General features: G+C 36.2%; 1 protein-coding gene across 1 annotated transcript; it reads left to right on the plus strand.

Moving 5' to 3' along the window:
* Nucleotides 1–3,197: 3,197 nt before the first annotated feature.
* Nucleotides 3,198–14,834, plus strand: LOC118797804 (adhesion G protein-coupled receptor E3-like). Its single transcript, XM_036557074.1, has 10 exons — nt 3,198–3,254; nt 3,373–3,541; nt 3,711–3,824; nt 5,560–5,741; nt 7,253–7,420; nt 10,553–10,759; nt 11,536–11,768; nt 12,353–12,419; nt 14,181–14,456; nt 14,735–14,834. Exons 2-10 carry the CDS (start codon nt 3,418–3,420, stop codon nt 14,819–14,821), a joined length of 1,458 nt encoding a protein of 485 aa, XP_036412967.1. The 5' UTR covers nt 3,198–3,254; nt 3,373–3,417; the 3' UTR covers nt 14,822–14,834.
* The last annotated feature ends 3,150 nt before the right edge of the window (nt 14,835–17,984 follow it).

Below are 17,984 nucleotides of genomic sequence, written 5' to 3' on the forward strand. Positions count from 1 at the left end.
TTGGTACTAAACTGACCACAACTCCAAGTAGGTTCAGAGGAGCAAAAGTTTTGCCTTTAGAAAGTTTAGCATAATCATAGTTAGCTAAAGTAAATAATGTCAAAGATGCTTTTTTAAAATCCATTGTGACGTTGAATTGTCTTGTTTTAGGGACATCTAAATGTTGAAGTTATAAAACTTGACGTGACATCACTATCATTTTTTTCATTAATTATTGCTTCAAACTAATTAGTCATACAGCTCTCCCCTCATTTTAGTTTGAAAACCAACACTTCTTCACTGCAACAGATCCTGTTTTTCTGCTGTTTATTTTAATCTTTGTTTTATATCCTTTCTTCAGATATGAGCACCATGCCAGTCTATTCCAGTACCATTAGCACTAATCTGACCACGACTCCAAGTAGGTTTCCAGAGAAACAATTTAACCTTTAACTCACAGACTAGATCAGCACTGTAGAGGTTCAGAGTAGTACATAAGCTGTTGTCATTTTCATTAAGGCTCTTACACGTCGTTTTAAGCGTGTAAACATATCATTGTAAATAGATAAAATAATTCCGGACATTAGTTTTGTGGTCAAGACCACTAGAGGTGAGTTTGAATAAAGACCAGTACTTTGTAGTAGTTGAATCTGAGTCAAGACCAACACCAGGCTGGAACCCAGGCAAGACTATTACTATTATCTACTATTGAAGATTGAAAACAAAAACATAAACATGTTTCCATTATCATTCAGAATCATATGTTTTCTCAATTGAGTTCCATGTTTTTGTTCTGAAAATTAAGAATATGAGCAAAATGAACTAGCACACATGCTACTAATGTTAGCATTATCCACCAAGCAAACTCATGCTTCAAACTCAACTGGGTTTATTAATACCTTTGATTTGTAATTTCTTTTCTGATGTGAGCACCGTGCCAGTCCACTCTCACTTTTTTCATGAATTATTGCATGTAATGTGCATAAATACACCTGCTTTGAATTTATAAAGGGGGTTATGTTTAAATGTAGCCAAAACCAAATGTGTTATCTATGTTTAAATTTGCTGATTAGCTGTCAAACTTAGCAGGGAGTGTAGGAGTCAAATGCCTACCTAGAATGTTTCATTTTTTGTTAGCATTATCTACCAAGCAATGTTTTTTTTTTTCACTTCATTTTTTTCCTCTATTTAGATGTGAGCACCACCCCATTTTCTACAACAACAGCATCCACGACCATTAAACTGGCTCCAAGTAGGTTCACAGTAGTACAGTACATTATTTGTTGTGGTTTTGGATGCAGGTTTACCATCAACACTTCATAGAAAGTTTAGCATAATCATAGTTAATACTAAATAATATCATACATGCTCTTATTTTGTTGAATCTGACATTGACTTTTGGTTTAGGGACATCTAAGTTGAAATATATTGTATTTACATGACAGTTTTACCATTAATAAACACCTCCAGAAATACACCTGTTTTAATTGAATAAAGGAGGGTATGTTTAAACGTAGCCAAAACCAAATGTATTAGCTATGTTTAAACTGGCTGATTAGCTTCAGTGCTTGCCAGCTAGCATAAAAGCAAGATTATGCCTCCTAATACTTTAACATTTTAAGTATTTGATTTGCATTGAAAATGGAAAAAAATGCACTTTTCTTTTGTAAAAACTCAGCCAAAACTAAGATTGATTTTTTTGTGTTTGATTGATTTACTAAATGAAAGTAAGTGAACACATCATTTACAGAGAACACACTTTGCACATTTAAATACACAATTGCTGATTATTTAATAAGTCTAATATTTTGAGAAAAATAACATACAAATGAAATAAAATCACTAGAATTTGTGCACTAAAATCAGCAGAAAAATAAGATTTTTAAGTTGACATGAATGCTCAAATTTATATACAACTTCATACAGCTCATTTCAGAAGTATTAAACCTCCATAAATTTCTCCTTTCTTAAAGTAACTTGAAACTTTAAAATTAAAAAGTAATGTAAAATTCAAAAGGAACACCGTAACCTTAAATCTAACCTTCAGTTAAGGTTGACTATAGTAAACGTGTTTATTCCATTGGTACCACATAAACATTTGACGCAAAACGAGAGATGGTCGTTAAAAAAATAACCTTCCAAACTGTAATGTATTGCAGTAAAATGCTATGTGTTTGGGCTTCCAAAGGCCCTGGATTCCTTGTTAGGATATACACCAATCAGGCATAACATTGTGACCACCTCCTTGTTTCTACACTCATTGTCCATTTTATCAGCTCCACTTACTATATAGGTGCACTTTGTAGTTCTACAGTTACAGACTGTAGTCCATCTGTTTCTCTGCATACTTTGTTAGTCCCCTTTTACCCTGTTCTTCAGTGGTCAGGACCCCATAGACCCTCACAGAGCAGGTACTATTTGGGTGGTGGATCATTCTGATGGGGTGCTGGTGTATTAGTATGTGTTGTGCTGGTCTGAGTGGATCAGACACAGCAGGGCTGCTAAAGCTTTTAAACACCTCAGTGTCACTGCTGGACTGAGAATAGTCCACCAACCAAAAATATCCAGCCAACAGCGTCCTGCGGGCAGCGTCCTGTGACCACTGATGAAGGACTAGAGGATGACCAACACAAACTGTGCAGCAGCAGATGATCTACAAGGTGGACTGAGAAGGTAGGAGTGTCTAATAGAGTGGACAGTGAGTGGACACAGTATTTAAAACCCCCATGGACAATGAACGGAAGGAAGTGGTCATAATATTATGCCTGATCAGTGTACTTCTGCCTGCAATGGTTTCAGATATTTTCAATGTCATTTATATCAATATCATTCGCTATGGCAACTGTAAAGAAAGGTTCACAAATCACTGAATTAAGGTGGATATCAATAATTGACACTGTCCTGGTATCATAAGTGGCAATACAGTTATATTTCAGCTTAGACATGTTTATTGCTATGAAGTAAAATGGAGAGGATACAGTTTTCATTTTACACAAACCACTAACCTTCAGCAATGATCCTTCTCTTTCAGTTCAGACTATCACTGTGTCTCCAGACTGCCAGGTTTGTGATGAGTTCATCGCACATGAGGCCTGATGATTATGACTCCTCATATTTCTGACTAATACACCGTCAGCAAAATCTTTAAGAATCACTTAATATATACAGTTTTTGAGACTTTTGACTTCTTGTTTTAGGGAAACATCTCAGCAGAATGTGCAGATAATATATTTAATCAAATTAGGAACAGCACTAATCCAGTGCTCTCCCCAGAAGTAAGTACTGTGATTGAAGTCCAAAGAAAGTTCTTACAGTGTTCCTACTGTATGTATTAATTTATGTTAATGTCTATCATTTTGTAATCTAATTTTCTGTCCTTGGTTTATTGATCAGATTGTAAAAAAGGTGCTACAGGAGCAGGTTCTGAATGTTGAAGTAATGAATGCAGATCAGCCTGTATCTAGTGGCAACACAGTGCTGAACAAGACTGAAACATTGGTGTCTACATTGGTGAAACCAACAGAAACCACTGACTCAGTTAAGATCTCTCTAAATGACTTGGGTGAGTGACTACATAAGTAAGCAATCTAGCGGTAAAACCAGACCATTTCTATGGTCAATTACAATCACTTTTCATCCTTTTACATTACTTTTAATAAAACACTTGCAGAAAGAGAAAACATCGGTGCAGCATGTCAATCAGACAACTGAAACCCCTTTATATCTTTCAGAAATCCAAGTCTTTGCAGTTGGACCAAGAGCCTTCTTGAAAGAAAACCCTATGCTCAGCATAAACAACACACAGATGGACATCGATCTTATTGGCATTTCCCAAAACAACAATGGTATCGTAGCAATCTTTGAATGTTTGCTCTTGTCTGCTGCCACAGCAGTGGCCAGTTGCTTCAATCCAGAATCTATTTAGAATGTAAAGATAAATTCCTGTCCTAAAGTGAATTACATGTTTGAAGAAAGCTTTGAATTTTGTCAGTGCACATCAGGTAATTGGGTCATTGTACAGAAACGTCCATTTTTCTATCAATCCATAGGTGTCACTGGTGTTACCTATCTTCATTGGTGTTACACCTAAGAAAGGTAACACCAGAGACATTTTTAATGAAAAATGATTTTAACAAAATGGCTGCTACAGAGCATCAAACCACATGTTGTCAATCATGGAATATCCACTAAAATATGTAATTTAATTCATTTGTATTCTATGTTTTCCCAATTACCTAAGTATAAAGTAGGTCACACCTAAAGTAGGTGACTTCAGCTAAAATCTTCATATGAAATCATAAGCTAAATGAGAAAATTTCTAATAACTGAAAAGACACAGTGGACTCACCATGTGCTTTTTTCATAGATCCTCAGAAAAATAGGTAAAAAGAAGTCAAGTGATGTCATCAGTGTGACTTTCTATTTCAAAATAAGAGATTTTTTGTTACTGCGGTAACACCAGTGACACGACTCCTGGGGACCACAACTGTCATTATATAATTTATAATATTTATTTGTCTTTTGTTTTCTTTGTCATTTAATTTATAAATTCCATATCCATGTATAGATTATTGTAGTTAAAATGGCAGAAAAAGTTGTTTTTTCTTCAAAATATGGCCTCACTCTTTACACGTGACTGTGGGGACAAGCACTTCTGTGGTGCTTGGAATTCTAGATAATTGATTTAAAAACCAATATTGCTAAATTGACAGCTCAAGAAAGTGTAATTGTTAAAATAACTTTTGTTTTAAATACAAATAAATTGTAACGCTTACATGTTTTTTAAGTGTAATATATCTGTAAATGCTAGGAACACAAATATATATGTTTCTGTATAATGTATTGTTTTGTGGAACAGTGAATGGTAAATGGTGTAAAAAATACAAGGAACAATCAAGCTACCAAGTCGTAGGGTGCATTTACACATGTATAATCAGGGTTGGGATGTATATAGCAAACTATATATTCTATACATCTAATCTATCCCCCTTAAAAGCCTGATAGGTTTTGAACCCTGTAGCATTCTGTGAATTTCTGCAGAAGTTTGACCTAAAATATGATTAGATCTTCATTCAAGGCATAATAATAAATCAAGGGAACTCAATAAATGACACAGTTTTTTATTCATTTACTAATCAAAGTGATCTATTGCAATGCCTGTATTGGCAAAAAGAGATTTCTGAGGGTCTCAGAAAATAGATCAGGCTGGAAGCAGTTACAAAACAATTTTGCAGAATTTGGACTTTGAAGTTTGAACCAATGCACTGTCAGGCATATCATGTAGAAACAAGGAAAATTCAACACCACTGTTGCCCATCATAAGGCATTTGATATTCTGAGAGATCACAAGGTCCAACCGCTGAGGATTCATCATCCACAGATTCACAAATATTATTCATTAGGTTATCATAAGGTAATCATTGAAAAAGAAAAATGTACATGGAATGATAGCCGGGAGGAAGATATACTGTCCAGTATTACACAATTATGTGAAGAGTGTGACGGAGGGGGCATGGGGACCACCTTAAGCTTTCTTCTTGAAACCTCAGCACTTAAGTCTGATCTGTAACTGTGTTTCAGGATCAGCTGCTGTGGCCTTCATGAGCTATACCAATATGGTGGACATGCTGAGTCCCAAGCTCTTCAACCCAAACAAGAAAACAGTGAAAATCATGATGTCCACTGTGGTGTCAGCAACACTACCCAAAACCATCAACACACAGCTCCCCACACCAGTCAACTTCACCATAAAACATATAAATGTGAGTTTTATATATATATATATATATATATATATATATATAATTATATATATATATATATATGTATATATATGTGTGTGTATGTATGTATGTATGTATGTGTGTGTGTGTATTTGATATTGATGGATTTTTTGTTTTCCTATATTATATTCACTTGTGGAATTTAGTACGCTACACAAATTTTGAAATTGGACAAAACTTCATACTAAATGTTACTCTTACAGAATTCCTTGTCTTTTTGTTGTTTGGGTACATACATTAGATACACTGTTTATGCATAAACAGCGAATCTGTGGTTGAAACTGTTCTAACTTGCAGCCAAACCTTTGGCTATGGATATGGTCAGATAGTCTGGTAGGTTTTTTTCACTCAACATGGCCAAAAATTGCCTTCTTTCACAGAAAATGGCAATTTGGTTTATGTGCAATAACGTATGGTGCATTTTTATATTATCAGGTGAGCACCTACTCCTATGTGGTGAGCACCAGATGTTGTCAGTTGTGCACCAATTCTATGTGGTGAGCACCAGTTACTTTCAGGTGAGCACCGGATACAGATATAGTAATTTTTTTTATCGATAGTATCTGGTGCTTCCCTGATAGTATCTGGTGCTCCCCAGATAGCATCTGGTGCTCACCACATAGTATCGGGTGCTCACCTGATAGTATCAGGTACTTACCCCATAGTATTGGGTGCTCACCGCTTAGTATCTGGTTCTCACCTGATAATATTGGGTGCCTACTACATAGTATCGGGTGCACACATGATGATGAGGTGCTCACTGCATAGAATCAGGTGTTAATAAAAATAAATAATGAATATAAACTCAAAGTGCCTTTGAAGTGATGTATCTGGTGACTGGTGATCATAACACAGTATCTGGTATGCACTAGATTGGCCCCATAATTCTCTGAAAAGGTGCACTGTGGTCAAGACGTTTAAAGCTGGTAACTGCTTGCTACTTGCTAGCATTTGGCCAAATAACCAAAATATTGCCTCTGATTGGGCTGATGAAGCCAGTGTGCAAATTGCAAATTGCACATGTGACCAACAACAGGTGCGTCTAATAGAGTGGACAGTGAGTGGACACAGTGTCTAAAAACTCCAGCAGCACTGCTGTGTCTGATCCACTCGTACCAGCACAAAATACTCTAACACACCACCACCACGTCAGTGTTACTGCAGTGTTGAGAATAATCCACCATCTAAATAGTACCTGCTTTGTGAGGGTCCATGGGTTCCAGGGTTCCAGTTTGGTACACTATCCATTAAATGTATAACATCATTACATTACAAAATCACATCCCACAGTGTGAGTGAGTGCTATTTCGGGATAGATTGAATTCATTTTATCTAGCATTTTCTGCTGAAATCAGCCTGATAAAGATACACATCAATGCTGAAATATCATCACTAAATTTCAGTCTGTTGCTACAGCAGGGGTGTTCCCTCTAGTACTGTTTTGTTTTGACTATTACACAGTGGTCTCATTTTCCTTCTCTTTTGGCTAGGAACTTCCCCCTAACAGTACCCTCTTCTGTGTCTACTGGAATCACTCTGAATGGATTGTCGATGGCTGTTATCTTCTCCAGACCAACATTAGCCACTCTGTGTGCTCCTGTTTTCATCTATCAACCTTCGCTCTCATCATGCAGCTCAACCCACCCACAGGAGATGATGTAAGATTAATCAAAAATGAAAAAGGGTGCCAAAAGACGTACAGAGGAATTACACTACATGAAATAGCTACGAGGGGAACTAACTGGTGAAAAAGGGAGCAATAAAATAAAATAAAAATTGCTTAAAAATGATGCAAAGCCAATGTTTCTCAGTGTACCAAAACTAAATAAACTATCCACTGTACAATTAGCTTTCCAAAATGTTAGTTTGTGGTTTATTTAAAATTTACTGAGTTTGTGTTTATTTAGTAAAAACTTTTAGCATACAAATTATAAATTTAAGCCAAGAGAATGTTTGTGCTCTCTTTGCTTTGGTGTTACTTAACTAACCTCTTAAGTTTCACTATTTAAATTATACAGTGGAGAAAATAAGTATTCATCTTGCCAAAAAATTATTAAACACATTTACAATGATAATAAAACTAAGCAGCCACAGAAATCATAACATTCCAATCCGTAAAAGTTATGTGCAAATTGAATGACACTGGAAAAAAGTGAACACAGAACGCAGTAAGAAAAAGTACTGAATTCCAATAATTAGTTGTCCTACCTGTGCTAATTATGTAGAAAGACCTGAGGTAGTAGAGACTGGTCAGTTAAAACTTCCACTTTTTGAAAAAACCTCTCAATGCAAGTAAACAAATCATTTGTCACCAAGCTGTCATGCAAGAAACATCTCATGATGGGTAGAAGCAAAAAGCTCTCTTAAGACCTTTCCAACAAGATAGTTGAGCAATGGCACTGGTTACCAATGGATTCCTCAACTCCTAAATGTTCCTCTATGCACCACTGTGGCCATTATCCACTAGTAGAAGGATCATCGCTCAACCACTCGGCCACACACAAGAGCTCCTCGCATGATTTCCTGTCAGTTGGAAATTTAGTCAGAAGAGTAGGCCAAGAGCCAAGGACCACTCAAAGACCTTCAAAAACACCTCAATCAATGAGTACAGTTATCAGAGAAAACAAGAGGTACTGCATTCCATCATCACGGTTTCCATCCTCAAAGACTCCATTACTGAAGAAAAGCCTTGTCGAAGATCATTTAAAGTTTGCTATAGAACATTTGGAGATGTCTGCAGATTGCTGGGTGTTACGACCTGTCTAGGGGTTTGAGATGATCATAACATAAAAAAGACAAAAGAGAGCCAGTTGACGTTTAAACAGGTCAAATCGTGTTATTTTCTTTTTATGCTGCTCTTTTGTGTATACGACACAGGAGAACGTCAGAGTGGGCAAGCGCCAAAACAATAAACATAACAAGCCTAGCTAGAAATGTTAGATAACTAACTTACCTATGCAAACATAAAGAAACAAAAGTACAGTCAGTCTTTCCTAACTCCCTAACTATACCAAAAACAGGAGAAAACAAGATCAAAAGAAATGGCACCCACTCCTACAACCTGGTCGGCATAAGAGTGAACATTTACAGAGACAGATCATGAGCTTACAGTTTAACTGCAGAGATAACTGGGTATAGAACAAGAGGTAAAGCTAAGCTATTTCATTTGAGAGGAGAGTAGACAATCGCTAGCAATAAAACAAACAAGCTGCGCTGAGGTTCGGATCTAAAAACAATCGCCCCAAGCCGCCATGGAGGAAAGCCTCGATAACATCTGGCGCAGCCGTCGAAGATATACGCCATGCAATTTCAGCCAGCCAATCAGATGAAATTTCGTTACGGGACTCCAGCCAATCACACGCACAAGTGGGAGGGTTCCTAATAAGCGAGAGAATGAGAGAGAGAGAAAGAACGAAAGGGAAACAAGCAAAACAAAACATACGTCCTATATGGACGTAACACTGGGAGAATTTTGTGCGTTAAGACGAGACAAAAAATGAAACTTTTTAGAAGTAATAGGCCATGCCATGTTTGAAGGAGACATGGCTCCATAAGACCCTAAACATACCATACCTAAAGTGAAGTTCAGAGGTGGAAACATCATGGTATGGGGCTATTTTTTTTTCCTCATGGTACAGACAGAATCCAAATCAAAAAGAGGATGAACAGAGCCATGAAGTGGGAAATTCTGGAGAAGAATCTGTCACCATCCAAGGGGATTATGAAGATGAGCTGTAGGTGGACCTTCCAGCAGGACAGCAATCCAAAACTACTACCATACTGCAATGAAACTCTCAGTTGAAATTTATGGAATGAACTAGAGATCTAAATTCACCAGCAGGCCCCCCAGAATCTACAACATCTACAGACTGCCTGTGTAGAAGAATGGGCCAAAATCCCACTTCAACACTGTGAGAGATTAGTTTATTTATATAGGAGGTTAAGAAAAAGCTGTCATTGTAAACAAAGGCTTCTCCACCGAGTATTAAATGCATTTCAGGTAGTATGTTTAATACTTTTTCCTGTGTTATTCAACATATTTCACACTTTTTAATGGAATGAAATACTACAATTTCTTGAGCTGTGTAGCTTTCAGCCATGGGCTGGAGGTTAGGGAACCAGCCCTGTGACCAGAAGGTTGCCATTTCGATCCCATCATCTGACAGTCCATGACTGAAGTGCCCATGAGCAAGGCACCTAACCCCCAATTGCTCCCCGGGCGCTGTGGATAGGGCTGCCCACCACTCTGGGCAAGTGTGCTCACTGTCCCCTAGTGTGTGTGTTCACTAGTGTGCATGTATGTGGGTGTTTCACTGAATGGATGGGTTAAATGCAGAGGTCTAATTCCACAGTGTGCAAACACAGTTGGCTGATGGTTCTGAATTCATTCATCTTCATTGAGTTAAATACTTCCCTTACTGTAAATATGGTAACACTTTCTATGAATGTCACCTTTGTAAGTATCTATAAACACATTCATAACATGTTATAATGCATTCATAAGGCATTATTAACATGGCTATAAATATTTATAAAAATACATTACACGTGCTTATTATGCATTATGAATTATTAACATAATACATTATAAGTACTGTTCATAACAAATTATAAGAGCTCATAAGTTGTATTTGTCCGCTCTAAGTAAAGTGAAGCGTACTGTACTAAAGTGTACTAAAGACAATCATCACTCTCTAATGACCCACATGAGCTAAATCAGTGCACAACTGTTTTAATCCTGATCATCTGTTCCAAACAAGTAAAAAGTGCCATGAAATATCATTTCCCAGAGTGATCCTGTGATGGACCTGATTAACATCATAGCTGTGGCAGTGGGGCTTCTCTTCCTGAGCTTGACCCTGTTGACTTTTGCCATTTGTCGGCGGAACCCCAGAGTGACCAACACAGCTCTGACCAACCTGTGCATAAGCCTGTTACTGGCTCACCTCCTCTTTCTGCTCACACAGATATTCCTGCAGTACATACAACCTCAGCATGTGAGTATAATTATCTTAATACACAATTCCCTGCTCCTTCAGCTGTTAAGAACTGCTATACAGTATTCCTTGGCATCTAAGCTCATTCCTAAAAGCCAGTTGTTTTAGTAATATATGTTTTTGCACCTGTAAAAACACCATACATCATTAGAATACATGCACATAAATATTAATTCAGTAAAAAAGTAACAAGAATGTCTTCTTTTCAAAAAAGTATATCTTGTGAGTTAGTTTGAAGAAAAAAAGTTGTTTGTCAAATTTCATCACCAGCACACTTGATTTAACTGAACAAAATACTGAACCTAACCAGGTACTGCATGGTAACTACAAGTAATATCGGGCTGAACGATACATACATGTTTTGGCAACATTTGCTGCCATCCAGATGACATCTTTTTCAGGGAAGGCCTTGTTTATTCCAGCATTTCAGTTTCAGTTCTTAGTGTATTAATGTTGTTTGAATTTATTCTAACGTTAGTTCGGAGTAAATTGACACTTGGTCAGATAAATAGCTTTTAAAATTTATTTTAAGTGCCTAAAACATATGAATGGTAGTGTTTGCATTTAGTATTGGTGAGTTTAACTAATACTGTGTCTCCAGTGAATGGATGATTGCTATTTACTGTAGGTGAACCATGGTAACAGTGTATAACATGATGGAATGGTATAAAACAGACTGAAAATATCCGAACATGTGTTTATTTTCTGTGCCCTCTCTCTCTCTCTCTCTCTCTCTCTCTCTCTCTCTCTCTCTCTCTCTCTCTCTCTCTCTCCAGTTGTTATGTGCAGTGCTGGCAGGTGTTCTGCACTTCCTCTTTCTCTCTGCTTTTGTGTGGATGTTCATTCAAGCTGTGTTGCTCTTCATCTCAGTGAAGAACCTCACAAAGATCAGATCAAAGCAGAAGGAGGTGCTTAGCTGGAAATTTCTGATTGTGATTGGATACGTCATTCCTCTCATTATAGTAGGCGTGTCTGTTGGACTGTTTTCTGATGGATATGGCAGTGAACAGTGAGTGTTGAGAGTTCATTAAATAGGGGTGTGGGGAACTCATGATATGTAAAATATCTGGATTAAATCTTACTGCGGCTGTGTATGTGTTGGATTCATTCATTCAAAACTTTGGTACCACTTTAAAGTAAGACTACCTTTATAACGGTTCATAAACAGTTTAAACGAGTTCATTAATGGTCACTGATTAGGTCTTAAAGACCTTAAACATTTACAACACACAGAAATAAAAAAGGCAACAGTGACCTTTTGTTTGCCTATAAAAACATTCATTTATACAGTTAAACCTCAGATTTTGGTGTTTACTGACCTTACTTTGTTTTCTTTATCAGTTAGCATTAAAGCTGTCAGCTTCATCACATATCCATCTTCATTAGATGTAACAGCTCAATTTACCTTTTTTTTTTATGAATGTGTTAGTTATTAATAATAACTGCTTATTAATGATTAATTAGGTATTTATGATTGTAAACTATTTTGAAACCATTCATAGACACTTATAAAGGTAGTCTTCCTTTAACATAGTACCAAAACTTTTGTATATTATTTTGTTTTGTGTGTTTATGGTTTGTGTTTCTTTTTAGGTGCTGGCTTAAGACAGACAATGGCTTTTTGTGGAGTTTTCTGGGACCTGTTTGTGCCATTCTTGCAGTAAGTACTACACTCTTGAAACAAATCATTCCAGGATGAATATTTTGAGGATCTCCACTTTGTTTTCCTTTTTTGCATGATATGGTACCCTTAAATTAAAATTTTGCTCAAGTTCCTTGATAGTTTTTCTATTATTGTGAGGCATTGATGTGTCCCTCTTGCCTACTGTTAAAGTGTTTATGCACATCTGTTGCACAAGATCTAATTAAATTCCTTTTTTTGGTAAATGGGTGGAATTATATACACACACATAGTCAGATTAGCTTTTTTGATCTTCAAAGCTTGTCTTTGAGTCTTGGTATGTTTTACATGCTTTATTGAATCTAGATTGCTTTTAAGGCAGTGCTGTAATGGGCCTACAGTTCCTGTTTAGAGGCTAAATAAATTCAATTTCAGAGAGCTTCATATTTATCTCAGAAATTCTCCAGATTTGTTATAAAGTGAACAATTTATTAAAGATTGGCATTACTCATACCCCCCTTTGCTGATGGATAGTATAGTAGAATGGACAGTGACACAGTAGTGGCAGGCAAGTCACTCTAAAAATAAATGTCAATAACACTTGCAAGACAATGTAACACTTTCTTGTAACTGTACAAACTCCAAAGTAGTGTGTGTGTGTGTATGTGTGTATATATATATATATATATATATATATATATATATATATATATATATATATATATATAGGAACACACTTTACAAATAATTTAACTAAATAATTTCCTAGATATTTATAGGGGACAGTAACTGTGGGCTATAGTCTCTAAGTGCTGTGTAAAATTATACCAAGACCAAAACAGTCTAACTAAATTACACTTGAAAAACTGGTTTTAGCTTTTAAGCCGACAGAGACACAGTGCAGTACCTAGACACGAACATGCTGTAGAAGTTGTAGGAAAATTACCACTATCAATTGATGTATAAGAAAATATTAAAAATAAAAATAATTCCAATATGAAGGGCACTAGTCCAACAGATAAATTAGTCTCCAAATAAAATACATTTGATGACTAACACAAAGTAGACAGTAATTAACTGTAGAAAATGTTCTCATTGTCTGAAGGAAATTTGAATAATTTAATGATAAAATAATTTGATGGTTGTCTTAGTTATTAGAACTCCTGTGAGAAGACACATGGGTGAAACACAGCCTCTATCTCAGTCTAGTTCAATGTTTAGCATTAGCCGTTAGCATTAGCTTTTCCTTATTGTTAGCTTCCCTTCTGCCCGTGCATTGTTTTACTCATTTTGTTATTAGCTTAGCTTTGCCTAGTCTAGCCTAGCCTTCATTTGTTTACTCTTAGGCCTCTGTGTTCTATTTTCCTTTTTGCTCAGTTTGTTTTCTTGGGTATTTCATGTATTTGTCTTTTGGAGTTAAATTAAATCTTCTAATTACTACTAATTACTAAACTCTGCTACAGTGTTTTATTGTTACCCAGACATTTAATTTGTAGTTCAGCTGTTTACAATAGTATTCTCAGTTGGTTCAAGCCTAAAAAAAAACTGTTGGGTGTTCATAAATATCCCCATATTGCTACTATATTTAGCTATTGTTTTATGACAGTAATTACACATTCTGAATTCAGAAAACTTGTAGTTTCCTTTGTGAGTGGCTTTTGTTTTCTCATTACATTTGTCAGCATAGTACTAATTCTGTGAATTCTGTTACTGTCCCTATGAGATTTCCAATATTAACACGGGCATTTGATTCTGAAAAATTCTTATATAACATAATGTAATATAATCTCTTTTTCCCAGGCAAACATGATTCTCTTCGTCAGCATCTTAGTCATCATAATCTCCACTCTGAAAAGTATGAAAAGTGAAATTACGAAAATAAAAAAGGCTAAAAATGAGCAGCACCTCGTCAAAAGTGTGATCCTGAAAACCATGGTCCAGTTTTACATTGTTGGCTCCTCCTGGATTCTGGGTTTCTTCACAGACTACAATAAGATGTTGAAGGTGGTGTTCCTGTTCTTCAACTCCCAGCAGGGCACCTTCATCTTCTTCATCCATTGTGCCTTCAACCAAGAGGTCAGTCTTCAACTGCTGTATCTTAGGGCCAATCTCACCGCCCCAACATTTTAATGTTTACAATTGTCCAAGAAAATCAAAATAACAGATGAAGCAAATGAACCCAGTGTAAATGAGGGGGCCGCTCACGGTGATTGTAGAAAAAATTGTAGGACTGTATGAATGAATGAGGGAGAACATTGTAGAAGAGTGGGTCCCACTTTATATTAAATGTCTCTAATAACTCTTTACTCACATGTGAACAACATATGCAACAACAATCCTCTCTCTACTTTCAGGTGAGGCAGCTGTATAAGAAGTGGTGGCAAGCTCTTTCAGCTGCCTGTAGACCACATACTAAAAAAAAATGGATCATTCAACACTGAAGTGAAAGATATTGAATTTTATTGAGCATATTATTGCATCATTTTTTAAAGTTAATGGTTTCAGGTTTTATATAGTATAGCCTTGGATATTCAGTCTTGGGTGTAAGGGCACATTCTATGGTGAACTGAGTTTGGGATTAGGAAAGTAAAACTGATCCTGCTGTAAAACTGCTGATTACATTATTAGTATAACATTATAGTAAGCTGTGTTGTTTGAAAAATATTTGCTTTTAAATTATCATTACCATTCTATCTTGGCCAGCTTATTCAAGCAATAGAATAATAACTGGAGCCTAAGGAGAACAACTGAAAAATATCAATAGCCAAGATCTTAAGCTGATTTTTTTATTGTTGCAGTGTGTCCTTTCATTCCCTAAAACTTGAATGGAGTATTTCATACAAATGAAACTACTGTTGCATTTCTCCGTAGAACATGTCTGATACCTTCTATAAGAATATGCAGTAGGAGAAAATGAAGTTTGAGTTTATATATTAACAATTTATTTATATATAGTACATAAGTTATGTTTGTTCTTTTCTTTTATATCCTTTCTTCTACATATTTTATAGCTATTTGTTTCATTAATTATATATTTGCACACACACGTGTGTGTGTGTGTGTGTGTGTGTATATATATATATATATATATATATATATATATATATATATATATATATATATATATATATATATATATATTGTTATTCAATTCTGTTTGATTTATATGCTAATAAATAATATTATTCTTAAAATCTGTGGTGTGGCATTTTGGCATGGTCAGGGCTGACATTTTCTCAGTATATAAAAATGACTTACTCCAAAAGCCAACTTGTGCAAAAATATGTGATGATAGCAGCTAGCTAACCAAGAAACCTCTTGGTTTTATTAAAATTCCATTAAGTTTTTGATAAACCTATACACTCAAAATGTGTCTTTTTAATATTAGTATCAAACGGCATTGCTTCAATAGTGTAGATAGTTTATCACATTGTTCTATTGCCATACAGAACAAATAAATGTGATGCAACCTGCAGTCTCTCTCACTGTAAAATTTTAAAATAACACTACTGAGCATTTTGAAGTCAGGACAGATCCAGGGGCAGCCAACAGATGACAGCAATGAAGTTTGAAAGTCTGTTTTATTTTATCATATGCAACCAAATTTTTACACAGGTTTAGGACAGCTCCAAACCAAGCATTTAGAGATCATCAAAAAAGACACTATTCATTTTAAAACAAGAGGCGCAGAGACTTGAATGCATACAATGTTCAACTGGCCAGTAATATGCATTAGCAAGTGAGTATGTAGTTTGTACTGTTTTATTTAAAGGGGCAAAAATGTTTGCTTAGTGGAAGAGAATAGCATGTTAAACAAAAGAAAATTTAAGCAAAAAGTCAAGTCCAGTGTACAGCGCAGGTGGCAAATAAGATCATTTTCACATTAGCACATCTTAGCCCATAGCTGATATCTCTGATCTACAGTTTAAGAGGAAGCTCACAACTGAAAAATCAGTGAATGTTGCTGCTGTTGAAAGAAAAACAAGTATCAAAAACAAGTTAACAGGAGAGGGCAAAACCTTGTTTTTTACTTTTTATCTAAATTAATGTAAAGTGATTTTATTCCTAGGCATTTTGGAGCATTTCTATTGCTCCAATCATCATGAAATTTTTCACACAATGTAAAGGCCAAATGGTGCAGAAAACTAAAAATCAAGGTGCAAAAATGCAAGTATCCAATTTCAATAACACCAAAAAATTACAAGTCTTCCACAATAATACTTACAACTAAGGAAATCTAACTGCTGATGTATCTGCTCACAACATGCAGCACGTTCATAAAATATTGATAGTACAAAGTGATGCATGTGAATCCTCCTGTGTTAATCAATATCATTTTTCATACCAGACACATTTATCTAGGAGCATCACACAAAGTTTGCTTTCACTTCTGTTTTGTTGTTTTTCTGTTTTTTCCAGCATGATACTATAAGAGTGTATATAAAGTGTGGTATGTTTAGAGGGGCATGATGATTGGTTAGTAAGGCACTAAATATGTACATTATGCGATCCAGCAACACTGCTGTGTCTGATCTACTCATACCAGCACAACACACACTAACACACCACCACCACGTCAGTGTTACTGCAGTGCTGAGAATGATCCACCACCCAAAGAATACCTGCTCTGTGAGGGTCCATGGGGGTCCTGACCACTGAAGAACAGGGTAAACGGGGGCTAACAAAGTATGCAGAGAAACAGATGGACTGCAGTCTCTAATTGTAGACCTACAAAGTGGAGCTAATAAAATGGACAATGAGCGTAGAAACAAGGAGGTGGTCATAATGTTATGCCTGATCAGTGTACATTATATAAGCACTTTTTAAAGTACCTCTAAAGTCATAAATTAAAACACAAGAAAATAATTTGTTGAATAACAAATGAATATATACTGCCTGTGGAACTATTAAAATGGCATAGAAACATCTTTAAACCTCAACACTCATTAAGAATTTGAAGATCTATGAATATGATCGATCACACACATTGTAAATGCCCCCTTGCTGCTTGCCTTGTTTCTAAACCCCACCCCTTCTCCCACTGCCCTGCACAATGTGCCTATATTTGAACAGATGAGGAGAAACAATGCTCCTATGGTAACTGTAACATAGATTTATCCACTAAGAGTCTTTATTCTGTGTGTTTGCCTCAGTGAGGCTTCAGTGTAAAGCTGTTTAGGCCTTTTTGCTAAGCTAACTCTAGCTTCCATTGCTAATGTTTAGCAGAGCAGCCGCAGTATCATGCCCCACACTCGACCAGTTGGTGTTGCCATGGGACTTGAAGGCTGAGGTATTGGGGGTCGGGGGGCAAAAAATTGGCTCTCCCTCTCAGCTCAGGTGGGCATGCTGCCCTTAACGAGAGCTAACTGATGCAAGTTTGACATGGGCCATGGGGGCTCATACCACTTCCTACAGCTGTGGATGGTGCTTGGAGATCGTGCACTGGCCTCATACCACCTTATGTTAGTGCCTTTCACTCCCTCTCATTAACATAATTTAGGATATTGGACTGTGATAGGCTCAGGCATTTTGGTGTGCTGAGAAAGCTTGTGTTTAAAAAAGTTGTGAATTCTGTGCTGTAGTAACATATTTTGGTGACACTTT

The sequence above is a fragment of the Colossoma macropomum genome, unplaced genomic scaffold, assembly GCF_904425465.1.
Source record: "Colossoma macropomum unplaced genomic scaffold, Colossoma_macropomum, whole genome shotgun sequence".
NCBI classification, from domain to species: domain Eukaryota; kingdom Metazoa; phylum Chordata; class Actinopteri; order Characiformes; family Serrasalmidae; genus Colossoma; species Colossoma macropomum.